General features: G+C 42.3%; 1 protein-coding gene across 1 annotated transcript in view; it reads right to left on the reverse strand.

Annotated features, from left to right (window-relative positions):
- lyst (lysosomal trafficking regulator) overlaps positions 1 to 18227 on the reverse strand; it is a gene marked incomplete at its 3' end in the record, with an annotated part of 204258 nt that overhangs the window by 19273 nt on the left and 166758 nt on the right. The window contains 1 exon segment of the mRNA XM_064924533.1: positions 10068 to 10259. Within this exon segment, the coding sequence (XP_064780605.1) occupies positions 10068 to 10259 (192 nt within the window).

The raw sequence follows: 18227 nt of genomic DNA on the forward strand, positions 1-18227 counted from the left end.
GGAGGAGAGGGGGAACAGAGGTGGAGGAGGGAGAGGGGGAACAGAGGTGGAGGAGTAGAGGGGGAACAGAGGTGGTGGAGGAGGAGAGGGGGAACAGAGGTGGTGGAGGAGGAGAGGGGGAACAGAGGTGGAGGAGGAGGAGAGGGGGAACAGAGGTGGTGGAGGAGGAGAGGGGGAACAGAGGTGGTGGAGGAGGAGAGGGGGAACAGAGGTGGTGGAGGAGGAGAGGGGGAACAGAGGTGGTGGAGGAGGAGAGGGGGAACAGAGGTGGTGGAGGAGGAGGTGGTGGAGGAGGAGAGGGGAACAGAGGTGGAGGAGGAGGAGAGGGGGAACAGAGGTGGTGGAGGAGGAGAGGGGGAACAGAGGTGGTGGAGGAGGGAGGGGGAACAGAGGTGGTGGAGGAGAGGGGGGAACAGAGGTGGTGGAGGAGGAGAGGGGGAACAGAGGTGGTGGAGGAGGAGAGGGGGAACAGAGGTGGTGGAGGAGGAGAGGGGGAACAGAGGTGGTGGAGGAGGAGAGGGGGAACAGAGGTGGTGGAGGAGGAGAGGGGGAACAGAGGTGGTGGAGGAGGAGAGGGGGAACAGAGGTGGTGGAGGAGGAGAGGGGGAACAGAGGTGGTGGAGGAGGAGAGGGGGAACAGAGGTGGTGGAGGAGGAGAGGGGGAACAGAGGTGGTGGAGGAGGAGAGGGGGAACAGAGGTGGTGGAGGAGGAGAGGGGGAACAGAGGTGGTGGAGGAGGAGAGGGGGAACAGAGGTGGTGGAGGAGGAGAGGGGGAACAGAGGTGGTGGAGGAGGAGAGGGGGAACAGAGGTGGTGGAGGAGGAGAGGGGGAACAGAGGTGGTGGAGGAGGAGAGGGGGAACAGAGGTGGTGGAGGAGGAGAGGGGGAACAGAGGTGGTGGAGGAGGAGAGGGGGAACAGAGGTGGAGGAGGAGGAGAGGGGGAACAGAGGTGGTGGAGGAGGAGAGGGGGAACAGAGGTGGTGGAGGAGGAGAGGGGGAACAGAGGTGGTGGAGGAGGAGAGGGGGAACAGAGGTGGTGGAGGAGGAGAGGGGGAACAAAGGTGGTGGAGGAGGAGAGGGGGAACAAAGGTGGTGGAGGAGGAGAGGGGGAACAGAGGTGGTGGAGGAGGAGAGGGGGAACAGAGGTGGTGGAGGAGGAGAGGGGGAACAGAGGTGGTGGAGGAGGAGAGGGGGAACAGAGGTGGAGGAGGAGGAGAGGGGGAACAGAGGTGGTGGAGGAGGAGAGGGGGGACAAGGTGGTGGAGGAGGAGAGGGGGGACAGAGGTGGTGGAGGAGGAGAGGGGGGACAGAGGTGGTGGAGGAGGAGAGGGGGACAGAGGTGGTGGAGGAGGAGAGGGGGAACAGAGGTGGTGGAGGAGGAGAGGGGGAACAGAGGTGGAGGAGGAGGAGAGGGGGAACAAAGGTGGTGGAGGAGGAGAGGGGGAACAGAGGTGGTGGAGGAGGAGAGGGGGAACAGAGGTGGTGGAGGAGGAGAGGGGGAACAGAGGTGGTGGAGGAGGAGAGGGGGAACAGAGGTGGTGGAGGAGGAGAGGGGGAACAGAGGTGGTGGAGGAGGAGAGGGGGAACAGAGGTGGTGGAGGAGGAGAGGGGGAACAGAGGTGGTGGAGGAGGAGAGGGAGAACAGAGGTGGTGGAGGAGGAGAGGGGGAACAGAGGTGGTGGAGGAGGAGAGGGGGAACAGAGGTGGTGGAGGAGGAGAGGGGGGGAACAGAGGTGGTGGAGGAGGAGAGGGGGAACAGAGGTGGTGGAGGAGGAGAGGGGGAACAGAGGTGGTGGAGGAGGGAGAGGGGGAACAGAGGTGGTGGAGGAGGAAAGGGGGAACAGAGGTGGAGGAGGAGGAGAGGGGGAACAGAGGTGGTGGAGGAGGAGAGGGGGAACAGAGGTGGTGGAGGAGGAGAGGGGGAACAGAGGTGGTGGAGGAGGAGAGGGGGAACAGAGGTGGTGGAGGAGGAGAGGGGGGACAGAGGTGGAGGAGTAGAGGGGGACAGAGGTGGAGGAGGAGGAGAGGGGGAACAGAGGTGGTGGTGGAGGAGAGGGGGGACAGAGGTGGTGGAGGAGGAGAGGGGGAACAGAGGTGGTGGAGGAGGAGAGGGGGAACAGAGGTGGTGGAGGAGAGGGGGGACAGAGGTGGAGGAGGAGAGGGGGGACAGAGGTGGAGGAGGAGAGGGGGGACAGAGGTGGAGGAGGAGGAGAGGGGGAACAGAGGTGGTGGAGGAGGAGAGGGGGAACAGAGGTGGAGGAGGAGGAGAGGGGGAACAGAGGTGGTGGAGGAGGAGAGGGGGAACAGAGGTGGAGGAGGAGAGGGGGGACAGAGGTGGTGGAGGAGGAGAGGGGGGACAGAGGTGGTGGAGGAGGAAGAATAATGCCTTATTAGTCAGAATGGGAAGACAACACAACAGCTTGAAACACTGTAAAGTATAGACACAGGCTCTGTTCCAATAGCCACACGAGAATGAATCAATTTACTATCTGGTAGGGGTGTTCCGAGTACTCAGACAAAATTAGTATTGTAAGAGATAGAGAATTTTCAGAGTATGATTATGACACAATAATGTATTTATTATTATCCGTGATCAGAGGTCTTTTTCACCTGCCAGCACGCATCTCTTTCACTCAGTGTTCATGATAGATGAGCCTGTTTTACCATATTTACCATGATAAATGAGCCTGTTTTACCATATTTACCATGATAGATGAGCCTGTTTTACCATATTTACCATGATGGATGAGCCTGTTTTACAATATTTACCAAGATAAATGAGCCTGTTTTACCATATTTACCATGATAGATGTGCCTGTTTTACCATATTTACCATGATAGATGTGCCTGTTTTACCATGATAAATTAGCCTTTTTTACCATGATAAATTAGCCTGTTTTACCATATTTACCATGATAGATGAGCCTGTTTTACCATATTTACCATGATAGATGTGCCTGTTTTACCATATTTACCATGATAGATGAGCCTGTTTTACCATGATAGATGAGCCTGTTTTACCATGATATATGAGCCTGTTTTACCATGATAGATGAGCCTGTTTTACCATATTTACCATAATAGATGAGCCTGTTTTACCATGATAGATGAGCCTGTTTTACCATGATAGATGAGCCTGTTTTACCATATTTACCATGATAGATGAGCCTGTTTTACCATATTTACCATGATAGATGTGCCTGTTTTACCATATTTACCATGATAGATGAGCCTGTTTTACCATGATAGATGAGCCTGTTTTACCATATTTACCATGATAGATGAGCCTGTTTTACCATGATATATGAGCCTGTTTTACCACGATAGATGAGCCTGTTTTACCATATTTACCATAATAGATGAGCCTGTTTTACCATGATAGATGAGCCTGTTTTACCATGATAGATGAGCCTGTTTTACCATGATAGATGAGCCTGTTTTACCATATTTACCATGATAGATGAGCCTGCTTTACCATAATAGATGAGCCTGTTTTACCATGATAGATGAGCCTGTTTTACCACGATAGATGAGCCTGTTTTACCATGATATATGAGCCTGTTTTACCACGATAGATGAGCCTGTTTTACCATATTTACCATGATAAATGAGCCTGCTTTACCATAATAGATGAGCCTGTTTTACCATGATAGATGAGCCTGTTTTACCACGATAGATGAGCCTGTTTTACCATATTTACCATGATAGATGAGCCTGCTTTACCATAATAGATGAGCCTGTTTTACCATGATAGATGAGCCTGTTTTACCACGATAGATGAGCCTGTTTTACCATGATAGATGAGCCTGTTTTACCACGATAGATGAGCCTGTTTTACCATGATAGATGAGCCTGTTTTACCATGATAAATGAGCCTGTTTTACCATATTTACCATAATAGATGAGCCTGTTTTACCATGATATATGAGCCTGTTTTACCACGATAGATGAGCCTGTTTTACCATATTTACCATAATAGATGAGCCTGTTTTACCATGATAGATGAGCCTGTTTTACCATGATAGATGAGCCTGTTTTACCATGATAGATGAGCCTGCTTTACCATATTTACCATGATAGATAAGCCTGTTTTACCATATTTACCATGATAGATGAGCCTGTTTTAGCACATTTACCATGATAGATGAGCCTGTTTTACCATATTTACCATGATAGATGAGCCTGTTTTACCATATTTACCATGATAGATGAGCCTGTTTTACCATATTTACCATGATAAATGAGCCTGTTTTACAATATTTACCAAGATAAATGAGCCTTTTTTACCATGATAAATGAGCGTGTTTTTACCATTTTTACCATGATAAATGAGCCTGTTTTTATCATATTTACCATGATAGATGAGCCTGTTTTACCATATTTACCATGATAGATGAGCCTGTTTTACCATATTTACCATGATAGATGAGCCTGTTTTACCATGATAGATGAGCCTGTTTTACCATATTTACCATGATAGATGAGCCTGTTTTTACCATATTTACCATGATAGATGAGCCTGTTTTACCATGATAAATGAGCCTGTTTTACCATATTTACCATGATAGATGAGCCTGTTTTACCATATTTACCATGATAAATGAACCTGTTTTACAATATTTACCAAGATAAATGAGCCTTTTTTACCATGATAAATGAGCGTGTTTTTACCATTTTTACCATGATATATGAGCCTGATTTACCATATTTACCATGATAGATGAGCCTGTTTTACCATGATAGATGAGCCTGTTTTACCATATTTACCATGATAGATGAGCCTGTTTTACCATGATAGATGAGCCTGTTTTACCATGATAGATGAGCCTGTTTTACCATAAAAGATTGAGCCTGTTTTACCATATTTACCATGATAGATGAGCCTGTTTTACCATATTTACCATGATAGATGAGCCTTTTTTACCATGATAAATGAGCGTGTTTTTACCATATTTACCATGATAAATGAGCCTGTTTCTATCATATTTACCATGATAAATGAGCCTGTTTTACCACGATAGATGAGCCTGTTTTACCATATATATTTACCATGATAGATGAGCCTGTTTTACCATATTTACCATGATAGATGAGCCTGTTTTACCATATATATTTACCATGATAGATGTGCCTGTTTTACCATATTTACCATGATAGATGAGCCTGTTTTACCATGATATATGAGCCTGTTTTACCATGATAGATGAGCCTGTTTTACCATATTTACCATGATAGATGAGCCTGCTTTACCATATTTACCATGATAAATGAGCCTGTTTTACCATATTTACCATGATATATGAGCCTGTTTTACCATATTTACCATGATAGATGAGCCTGTTTTACCATATTTACCATGATAGATGAGCCTGTTTTACCATGATAGATGAGCCTGTTTTACCATGATAGATGAGCCTGTTTTACCATGATAGATGAGCCTGTTTTACCATGATAGATGAGCCTGTTTTACCATGATAAATGAGCCTGTTTTACCATATTTACCATAATAGATGAGCCTGTTTTACCATGATATATGAGCCTGTTTTACCATGATATATGAGCCTGTTTTACCATATTTACCATAATAGATGAGCCTGTTTTACCATGATATATGAGCCTGTTTTACCATGATAGATGAGCCTGTTTTACCATGATAGATGAGCCTGTTTTTACCATTTTTACCATGATAAATGAGCCTGTTTTTATCATATTTACCATGATAAATGAGCCTGTTTTACCATGATAGATGAGCCTGTTTTACCATATTTACCATGATAGATGAGCCTGTTTTTACCATATTTACCATGATAGATGAGCCTGTTTTACCATGATAGATGAGCCTGTTTTACCATATTTACCTTGATAGATGAGCCTGTTTTACCATATTTACCATGATGGATGAGCCTGTTTTACCATGATAGATGAGCCTGTTTTACCCTGATAGATGAGCCTGTTTTACCATATTTACCATGATAGATGAGCCTGTTTTACCATATTTACCATGATAGATGAGCCTGCTTTGCCATATTTACCATGATAGATGAGCCTGCTTTACCATATTTACCATGATAGATGAGCCTGTTTTACCATGATAGATGAGCCTGTTTTACCATATTTACCATGATAGATGAGCCTGTTTATACCATATCTACCATGATAGATGAGCCTGTTTTACCATGATAAATGAGCCTGTTTTACCATATTTACCATGATAGATGAGCCTGTTTTACCATATTTACCATGATAGATGAGCCTGTTTTACCATATTTACCATGATAGATGAGCCTGTTTTACCATGATAGATGAGCCTGTTTTACCATATTTACCATGATAGATGAGCCTGTTTATACCATATCTACCATGATAGATGAGCCTGTTTTACCATGATAAATGAGCCTGTTTTACCATATTTACCATGATAGATGAGCCTGTTTTACCATATTTACCATGATAAATGAGCCTGTTTTACAATATTTACCAAGATAAATGAGCCTTTTTTACCATATTTACCCTGATAGATGAGCCTGTTTTACAATATTTACCAAGATAAATGAGCCTTTTTTACCATGATAAATGAGCGTGTTTTTACCATTTTTACCATGATAAATGAGCCTGTTTTTATCATATTTACCATGATAAATGAGCCTGTTTTACCACGATAGATGAGCCTGTTTTACCATATTTACCACGATAGATGAGCCTGTTTTACCATATTTACCATGATAGATGAGCCTGTTTTACCATGATAGATGAGCCTGTTTTACCATGATAGATGAGCCTGTTTTACCATGATAGATGAGCCTGTTTTACCATGATAGATGAGCCTGTTTTACCATGATAGATGAGCCTGATTTACCATGATATATGAGCCTGATTTACCATATTTACCATGATAGATGAGCCTGTTTTACCACGATAGATGAGCCTGTTTTACCATATTTACCATGATAGATGAGCCTGTTTTACCATGATAGATGAGCCTGTTTTACCATGATAGATGAGCCTGATTTACCATGATATATGAGCCTGATTTACCATATTCACCATGATAGATGAGCCTGTTTTACCATGATAGATGAGCCTGATTTACCATATTTACCATGATAGATGAGCCTGTTTTACCATGATAGATGAGCCTGATTTACCATATTTACCATGATAGATGAGCCTGTTTTACCATGATAGATGAGCCTGTTTTACCATATTTACCATGATAGATGAGCCTGTTTTACCATGATAGATGAGCCTGTTTTACCATGATAGATGAGCCTGTTTTACCATGATAGATGAGCCTGATTTACCATATTTACCATGATAGATGAGCCTGTTTTACCATGATAGATGAGCCTGTTTTACCATAAAAGATTGAGCCTGTTTTACCATATTTACCATGATAGATGAGCCTGTTTTACCATGATAGATGAGCCTGTTTTACCATGATAGATGAGCCTGTTTTACCATAAAAGATTGAGCCTGTTTTACCATATTTACCATGATAGATGAGCCTGTTTTACCATATTTACCATGATAGATGAGCCTTTTTTACCATGATAAATGAGCGTGTTTTTACCATATTTACCATGATAAATGAGCCTGTTTTTATCATATTTACCATGATAAATGAGCCTGTTTTACCACGATAGATGAGCCTGTTTTACCATATTTACCATGATAGATGAGCCTGTTTTACCATATTTACCATGATAGATGAGCCTGTTTTACCATGATATATGAGCCTGTTTTACCATATTTACCATGATAGATGAGCCTGTTTTTATCATATTTACCATGATAGATGAGCCTGTTTTACCACGATAGATGAGCCTGTTTTACCATATTTACCATGATAGATGAGCCTGTTTTACCATGATAGATGAGCCTGTTTTACCATGATAGATGAGCCTGATTTACCATGATATATGAGCCTGATTTACCATATTCACCATGATAGATGAGCCTGTTTTACCATGATAGATGAGCCTGATTTACCATATTTACCATGATAGATGAGCCTGTTTTACCATGATAGATGAGCCTGATTTACCATATTTACCATGATAGATGAGCCTGTTTTACCATGATAGATGAGCCTGTTTTACCATATTTACCATGATAGATGAGCCTGTTTTACCATGATAGATGAGCCTGTTTTACCATGATAGATGAGCCTGTTTTACCATGATAGATGAGCCTGATTTACCATATTTACCATGATAGATGAGCCTGTTTTACCATGATAGATGAGCCTGTTTTACCATAAAAGATTGAGCCTGTTTTACCATATTTACCATGATAGATGAGCCTGTTTTACCATGATAGATGAGCCTGTTTTACCATGATAGATGAGCCTGTTTTACCATAAAAGATTGAGCCTGTTTTACCATATTTACCATGATAGATGAGCCTGTTTTACCATATTTACCATGATAGATGAGCCTTTTTTACCATGATAAATGAGCGTGTTTTTACCATATTTACCATGATAAATGAGCCTGTTTTTATCATATTTACCATGATAAATGAGCCTGTTTTACCACGATAGATGAGCCTGTTTTACCATATTTACCATGATAGATGAGCCTGTTTTACCATGATATATGAGCCTGTTTTACCATGATATATGAGCCTGTTTTACCATGATATATGAGCCTGTTTTACCATATTTACCATAATAGATGAGCCTGTTTTACCATATTTACCATGATAGATGAGCCTGTTTTACCATATTTACCATGATAGATGAGCCTGTTTTACCATATTTACCATGATAGATGAGCCTGTTTTACCATGATAGATGAGCCTGTTTTACCATATTTACCATGATAGATGAGCCTGTTTTTACCATATTTACCATGATAGATGAGCCTGTTTTACCATGATAGATGAGCCTGTTTTACCATGATAAATGAGCCTGTTTTACCATATTTACCATGATAGATGAGCCTGTTTTACCATATTTACCATGATAGATGAGCCTGTTTTACCATATTTACCATGATAAATGAGCCTGTTTTACAATATTTACCAAGATAAATGAGCGTGTTTTTACCATTTTTACCATGATAAATGAGCCTGTTTTTATCATATTTACCATGATAAATGAGCCTGTTTTACCACGATAGATGAGCCTGTTTTACCATATTTACCATGATAGATGAGCCTGTTTTACCATGATAGATGAGCCTGTTTTACCATGATAGATGAGCCTGTTTTACCATGATAGATGAGCCTGTTTTACCATGATAGATGAGCCTGTTTTACCATGATAGATGAGCCTGTTTTACCATGATAGATGAGCCTGTTTTACCATAAAAAATTTAGCCTGTTTTACCATATTTACCATGATAGATGAGCCTGTTTTACCATGATAGATGAGCCTGTTTTACCATATTTACCATGATAGATGAGCCTTTTTACCATATTTACCATGATATATGAGCCTGTTTTACCATAAAAGATTGAGCCTGTTTTACCATATTTACCATGATAGATGAGCCTTTTTTACCATGATAAATGAGCGTGTTTTTACCATATTTACCATGATAAATGAGCCTGTTTTTATCATATTTACCATGATAAATGAGCCTGTTTTACCACGATAGATGAGCCTTTTTTACCATATTTACCATGATAGATGAGCCTGTTTTACCATGATATATGAGCCTGTTTTACCATGATAGATGAGCCTGTTTTACCATATTTACCATGATAGATGAGCCTGTTTTACCATATTTACCATGATAGATGAGCCTGTTTTACCATGATAGATGAGCCTGTTTTACCATGATAGATGAGCCTGTTGTACCATATTTACCATGATAAATTAGCCTGTTTTACCATATTTACCATGATAAATGAGCTTGTGTTACCATGATAGATGAGCCTGTTTTACCATGATAGATGAGCCTGTTTTACCATATTTACCATGATAGATGAGCCTGTTTTACCATATTTACCATAATAGATGAGCCTGTTTTACCATGATAGATGAGCCTGTTTTACCATGATAGATGAGCCTGTTTTACCATATTTACCATGATAGATGAGCCTGCTTTACCATATTTACCATGATAGATGAGCCTGTTGACAGCCAGCACCACCAGTCTCTGTAGTCTCTGTATGAACTCAGTCTCTGATGCTCTGATGGGGTTCTCCTGACTCATTCTTCTCTGCATCATCTGGTTCAGCTCATCACTGGCTACAGAACGCATCCTGGTCAGAAGACTGTCTGACTGGGCCAGGGAGAAGCGCCGCCGACCTGGGGATACAGGCAACGTGTATTATAGGAGGTGATTTCAACGTTGAGGGCAAAGCAAGTGTTAATCACACACAGGTGATCCTACAGAGAATGCTTAGTAAACTTGCATTACATGCTGCTAGCATCTCTTTATCACATGTCAGGCTTGACATGGACTAGATTCTCTGTGGGGAATGTTTTGCCAGGAATCTACATGCCATAAGTATGAACTGAAATCTTCAAACAGGTTAGGGTGAGAACTTTCACGTTTGTATTCTGCACACACACACACACACACACACACACACACACAGGCACCAGTAATGTCTGAGTGTACTGGGCGAGTCCTATCCCTCTGCTCTTTCCATGCAGTAGAGCAGAGACTGGGATTATAGGAAGGGTGAGTAGTTCACAGCAAGAGTTAGGGATCTGGGGGGACAATGTTCGCCTCCAAACGGAGAGCGAGAGGGCACCGGGTCCCAGATCCCAGCGTGGCTACCTGAGTCACATAGGAACACATAGGAAGTGGTGTCGGTGGGGGAGGGGAGGGGGGAGGTCTCAGACAGGAAGCAGAAGGGGGGAGGCAGGGGGATCTGGCCGTACGAACAGTAGTGCTGCCGTGGAGTACGGGGAATGATGCAGTCTCTCATAACCATAGCCATGGAACCTTGGAGGGAGGGGGGGGAGATACACAGGTGAGATGCAGGGTAGGTAACAGGTAACACCTGATTAGGAAATCACACAAGCATGAAAGACTGACCAGTGATGGCCTCAGACTGAATCGGACTGGTCATAATTACTATTTCACTAAACATCTCAGTCTGGTCACAATAACATCTCAGTCTGGTCACAATAACATCTCAGTCTGGTCACAATAACATCTCAGTCTGGTCACAATAACATCTCAGTCTGGTCACAATAACATCTCAGTCTGGTCACAATAACATCTCAGTCTGGTCAAAACATCTCAGTCTGGTCAAAACATCTCAGTCTGGTCAAAACATCTCAGTCTGGTCAAAACATCTCAGTCTGGTCATAATAACTATTTCACTAAACATCTCAGTCTGGTCACAATAACATCTCAGTCTGGTCACAATAACATCTCAGTCTGGTCACAATAACATCTCAGTCTGGTCACAATAACATCTCAGTCTGGTCACAATAACATCTCAGTCTGGTCACAATAACATCTCAGTCTGGTCACAATAACATCTCAGTCTGGTCAAAACATCTCAGTCTGGTCAAAACATCTCAGTCTGGTCAAAACATCTCAGTCTGGTCAAAACATCTCAGTCTGGTCAAAACATCTCAGTCTGGTCAAAACATCTCAGTCTGGTCAAAACATCTCAGTCTGGTCAAAACATCTCAGTCTGGTCATAACATCTCAGTCTGGTCATAACATCTCAGTCTGGTCATAACATCTCAGTCTGGTCATAACATCTCAGTCTGGTCATAACATCTCAGTCTGGTCATAACATCTCAGTCTGGTCATAACATCTCAGTCTGGTCATAACATCTCAGTCTGGTCAAAACATCTCAGTCTGGTCAAAACATCTCAGTCTGGTCAAAACATCTCAGTCTGGTCATAATTAGAGGTCAACCGATTAATCGAAATGGCCAATTAATTAGGGCTGATTTCAAGTTTTCAATCGGAAATCGGTATTTTTGGACACCGATTTTTTAAAAATATATTTATTTTTTTACACTTTTATTTAATCTTTATTTAACTAGGCAAGTCAGTTAAGAACACATTCTTATTTTCAATGACGGCCTGGGAACAGTGGGTTAACTGCCTGTTCAGGGGCAGAATGACAGATTTTCACCTTGTCAGCTCGGGGGATCAAATCTTGCAACCTTACACTTTAGTCCAACGCTCTTCATTGCACTCCATGAGTAGCCTGCCTGTTACGCGAATACAGTAGAGGCCAAGGTAAGTTGCTACCTAGCATTAAACATTTCTTATAAAAAACAATCAATCAATCATAATCACTAGTTAACTACACATGGTTGATGATATTACTAGTTTATCTAGCGTGTGCTGCGTTGCATATAATCAATGCGGTGCGTATCGTTGCTCCAATGTGTACCTAACCATGAACATAAACGCCTTTCTTAAAATCAATACACAGAAGAATATATTTTTAAATCTGCATATTTAAATCCAGGTTAGCAGGCAATATTAACCAGGTGAAATTGTGTCACTTCTCTTGCGTTCATTGCACGCAGAGTCAGTGTATATTTAACAGTTTGGGCCACCTAATTTGCCAGAATTTTACGTAATTATGACATAACATTGAAGGTTGTGCAATGTAACAGGAATATTTAGACTAATGGATGCTACCGTTAGATAAAATACGAAACGGTTCCGTATTTCACTGAAAGAATAAATAGTTTCCGTATTCGACCATATTAATGACCTAAGGCTCGTATTTCTGTGTGTTATTATGTTATAATTAAGTCTGATTTGATAGAGCAGTCTGACTGAGCAGCAGCAGGCTCGTAATCATTCATTCAAACAGCACTTTTGTGCGTTTTGTCAGCAGCTCTTCGTTGTTCTTCAAGCACAGCGCTGTTTATGACTTCAAGCCTATCAACTCCCGAAATTAGGCTGGTGTAACCGATGTGAAATGGCTGACTAGTTAGCGCGCGCTAATAGCATTTCAAACGTCACTCGCTCTGAGACTTGGAGTGGTTGATCCCCTTGCTCTGCAAGGGCCGCGGCTTTTGTGGAGCGATGCGCAACTCTGCTTCGAGTGTGGCTGTTGTCGTTGTGTTCCTGGTTCTAGCCCAGGTTGGGGCGAGGGGGACGGAAGCTATACTGTTACACTGGCAATACTAAAGTTCCTATAAGAACATCCAATAGTCAAAGGTTAATGAAATACAAATGGTATAGAGAGAAATAGTCCTATAAATACTATATTAACTACAACCTAAAACTTCTTACCTGGGAATATTGAAGACTCATGTTAAAAGGAACCACCAGCTTTCATATGTTCTCATGTTCTGAACAAGGAACTGAAACGTTAGCTTTCTTACATGGCACATACTGCACTTTTACTTTCTTCTCCAACACTTTGTTTTTGCATTATTTATTTGAGGCTAAATTGATTTTATTGATGTATTATATTAAGTTAAAATAAGTGTTTATTCAGTATTGTTGTAATTGTCATAAATTAAAACTGGCCAATTAAAACTTGTTGAGGATAGGGGGCAGTATTTTCACTTTGGATGAATTGCGTGCCCATAGTGAACTGCATCCTACTCTGTCCTAGATTGCTAATATATGCATATTATTATTGCTATTGGACAGAAAACACGGAAGTTTCTAAAACTGTTTGATTTGGTGGTGGTCTAACATAAATATGTTGTGTTTTTCGATGTAAAACATTTTTTTTTTTTTAATCGGACATGATGGGTAGATGAACAAGATGTTTATCTTTCATTTGAGGCATTGAACTTGTTAATGTGTGAAAGTTAAATATTTCTAAAGAATATTTTTGAATTCCCTGCGCCACCTTTTCAGCTGAATGGGGGGGTGGAGTTCCCCCCCTAACATCTCAATCCGGTCACGGTAACATCTCAGTCCGGTCACGGTAACATCTCAGTCCGGTCACGGTAACATCTCAGACCGGTCACGGTAACATCTCAGACCGGTCACGGTAACATCTCAGACCGGTCACGGTAACATCTCAGACCGGTCACGGTAACATCTCAGACCGGTCACGGTAACATCTCAGACCGGTCACGGTAACATCTCAGTCCGGTCACGGTAACATCTCAGTCCGGTCACGGTAACATCTCAGTCCGGTCACGGTAACATCTCAGACCGGTCACGGTAACATCTCAGACCGGTCACGGTAACATCTCAGTCCGGTCACGGTAACATCTCAGTCCGGTCACGGTAACATCTCAGTCCGGTCACGGTAACATCTCAGTCCGGTCACGGTAACATCTCAGTCCGGTCACGGTAACATCTCAGTCCGGTCACGGTAACATCTCAGTCCGGTCACGGTAACATCTCAGTCCGGTCACGGTAACATCTCAGTCCGGTCACGGTAACATCTCAGTCCGGTCACGGTAACATTCAGTCCGGTCACGATAACATTCAGTCCGGTCACGATAACATCTCAGACCGGTCACGATAACATTCAGTCCGGTCACGATAACATCTCAGACCGGTCACGATAACATTCAGTCCGGTCACGATAACATCTCAGACCGGTCACGATAACATTCAGTCCGGTCACGATAACATTCAGTCCGGTCACGATAACATTCAGTCCAGTCTGAGATGTTATCGTGACCGGACTGAATGTTATCGTGACCGGACTGAAATCGTGACCAGACTGAATGTTATCGTGACCAGACTGAATGTTATCGTGACCAGTCTGAGATGTTATCGTGACCGGTCACGATAACATTCAGTCCGGTCACGATAACATTCAGTCCGGTCACGATAACATTCAGTCCGGTCACGATAACATCTCAGACTGGTCACGATAACATTCAGTCCGGTCATAACCATTTTACTAAACATCTCAGACTGGTCATACAGTTTAAGTCGGAAGTTTACAAACACTTAGGTTGGAGTCATTAAAACTCGTTTTTCAACCACTCCATAAATTTCTTGTTAACAAACTATAGTTTTGGCAAGTCGGTTAGGACATCTACTTTGTGCAGGACACAAGTCATTTTTCCAACAATTGTTTACAGACAGATTATTTCACTTATAATTCACTTCATCACAATTCCAGTGGGTCAGAAGTTTACATAAACTAAATTGACTGTGCCTTTAAACTGCTTGGAAAATTCCAGAAGATGATGTCATGGCTTTAGAAGCTTCTGATAGGCTAATTGACATAATTTGAGTCAATTGGAGGTGTACCTGTGGGTGTATTTCAAGGCCTACCTTCAAACTCAGTGCCTCTTTGTTTGACGACATTTGAAAATCAAAAGAAACCAGTCAAGAAAAAAAAAAAAATTGTAGCCCTCCACAAGTCTGGTACATCCTTGGGAACAGCCGGTATAAAAGTATCTATATCCACAGTAAAACGAGTCTTATATTGACATAACCTGAAAGGCCGCTCAGCAAGGAAGAAGCCACTGCTCCAAAACCGCCATAAAAAAGCCAGACTGCGGTTTTCAACTGCACATGGGGACAAAGATCGTACTTTTTGGAGAAATGTCCTCTGGTCTGATGAAACAAAAAATATAACTGTTTGGCCATAATGACCATCGTTAAGTTTGGAGGAAAAAGGGGAGGCTTGCAAGCCGGAAAACACCATCCCAACCGTGAAGCACGGGGGTGGCAGCATCATGTTGTGGGGGTGCTTTGCTGCAGAAGGGACTGGTGCACTTCACAAAATAGATGGCATCATGAGGCAAGAAAAGTATGTGGATATATTGAAGCAACAACTCAAGACATCAAGCTTGGTCGCAAATGGGTCTTCCAAATGGACAATGACCCCAAGCATACTTCCAAAGTTGTGGCAAAATGGCTTAAGGACAATAAAGTCAAGGTATTGGAGTGGCCATCACAAAGCCCTGACCTCAATCCTATAGACTATTTATGGGCAGAACTGAAAAAGTGTGCGCAAGCAAGGAGGCCTACAAACTTGACTCAGTTACACCAGCTCTGTCAGGAGGAATGGGCCAAAATTCACCCAACTTATCGTGGGAAGCTTGTGGAAGGCTACCCGAAACATTTGACCCAAGTTAAACAATTTAAAGGCAATGCTACCAAATACTAATTGAGTGTATGTAAACTTCTGACCCACTGGGAATGTGATGAAAGATATAAAAGTTTAAATAAATCATTCTCTCTACTATTATTCTGACATTTCACATTCTTAAAATAAAGTGGTGATCCTAACTGACCTAAAACAGGGCATTTTTTACAGGGATTAAATGTCAGAAATTGTGAAAAACTGAGTTTAAATGTCTTTGGCTAAGGTGCATTGTAAACCTCTGACTTCAACTGTAACAATTTCACTAAACATCTCAGACTGGTCATAACAACGAACATAAATATACACGCAACAATTTCAGATACTTTACGGAGTTACAGTACATATAAGGAAATCAGTCAATTGAAATAAATTCATAACGTCCTAATCTATGTAGGGGTATGGATCAGGAAACCAGTCACCACCTGAAGGAACTGGGCCACTTTCAGCTTCTGGGAATTGTGAACAGATCCTAGCGACGTGGGGGCAGTTCATTATCATGCTGAAACATGAGGTAATGGCGGCGGATGAAGGGCACGACAATGGGCCTCAGGATCTCTTCACCGTATCCCTGTGCATTCAAACTGCCATCGATAAAATGCATTTATGTCTTGTCAGTAGCTTGGACGTATTGCCAAGTTCTCTAAAACGATATTGGAGGCAGCTTATTGTAGAGAAATTAGCATTAAATGATCTGGCAACAGCTCTGGTGGACATTCCTGCTGTCAGTATGCCAATTGTATTCTCCCTCGACTTGTGACATCGAGTTGTGTGACAAAGCTGCCATTTTAGAGTGGCCTTTTATTGTCCATAGCACAAGGTGCACCTGTGTAGTGATCATGGTGTTTAATCAGCTTCTTGATATGCCAAACCTGGCAGGTGGACGGATCATCTTGGCGAAGGAGAAATGTTCACTATCAGGGACGTGAACAATTTTGTAAACAACATTTTATAGAAATAATATTTTTGTCCCGATAGAACATTTCTGGGATCTTTTATTTCATCTCATGAAACATGAACATGAATCTCATGAACCAACTACATGTTGTGTTTATATTTTTGTTCAGTGTATTTCACTAAACATCTCGTATACTACAAAGCAGTTCCACTGACGTCTACATTGGAAACAATAGTTTGCATCGTGCCATTAATATGTAAATAACCATGACAACTCCAACGGATAGAGCTCCCATTTCCCTAAGACCTGTCAACTGGAAAGTAAATGGACAACCAACTAGTATTCTTCTTCTAGACCCTGAGCAACACAGTCCTATTGGCACTAACTAACCAACTAGTATTCTACTTCTAGACCCTGAGCAACACAGTCCTATTGGCACTAACCAACCAACTAGTATTCTTCTTCTAGACCCTGAGCAACACAGTCCTATTGGCACTAACCAACCAACTAGTATTCTTCTTCTAGACCCTGAGCAACACAGTCCTATTGGCACTAACCAACCAACTAGTATTCTACTTCTAGACCCTGAGCAACACAGTCCTATTGGCACTAACCAACCAACTAGTATTCTACTTCTAGACCCTGAGCAACACAGTCCTATTGGCACTAACTAACCAACTAGTATTCTACTTCTAGACCCTGAGCAACACAGTCCTATTGGCACTAACCAACCAACTAGTATTCTTCTTCTAGACCCTGAACAACACAGTCCTATTGGCACTAACCAACCAACTAGTATTCTTCTTCTAGACCCTGAGCAACACAGTCCTATTGGCACTAACTAACCAACTAGTATTCTACTTCTAGACCCTGAGCAACACAGTCCTATTGGCACTAACCAACCAACTAGTATTCTTCTTCTAGACCCTGAACAACACAGTCCTATTGGCACTAACCAACCAACTAGTATTCTTCTTCTAGACCCTGAGCAACACAGTCCTATTGGCACTAACCAACCAACTAGTATTCTACTTCTAGACCCTGAGCAACACAGTCCTATTGGCACTAACTAACCAACCAACTAGTATTCTACTTCTAGACCCTGAACAACACAGTCCTATTGGCACTAACTAACCAACCAACTAGTATTCTACTTCTAGACCCTGAGCAACACAGTCCTATTGGCACTAACCAACCAACTAGTATTCTTCTTCTAGACCCTGAACAACACAGTCCTATTGGCACTAACTAACCAACCAACTAGTATTCTACTTCTAGACCCTGAGCAACACAGTCCTATTGGCACTAACCAACCAACTAGTATTCTACTTCTAGACCCTGAGCAACACAGTCCTATTGGCACTA

This window comes from Oncorhynchus masou, chromosome 18 (assembly GCF_036934945.1).
Source record: "Oncorhynchus masou masou isolate Uvic2021 chromosome 18, UVic_Omas_1.1, whole genome shotgun sequence".
Taxonomy (NCBI): Eukaryota; Metazoa; Chordata; class Actinopteri; order Salmoniformes; family Salmonidae; genus Oncorhynchus; species Oncorhynchus masou.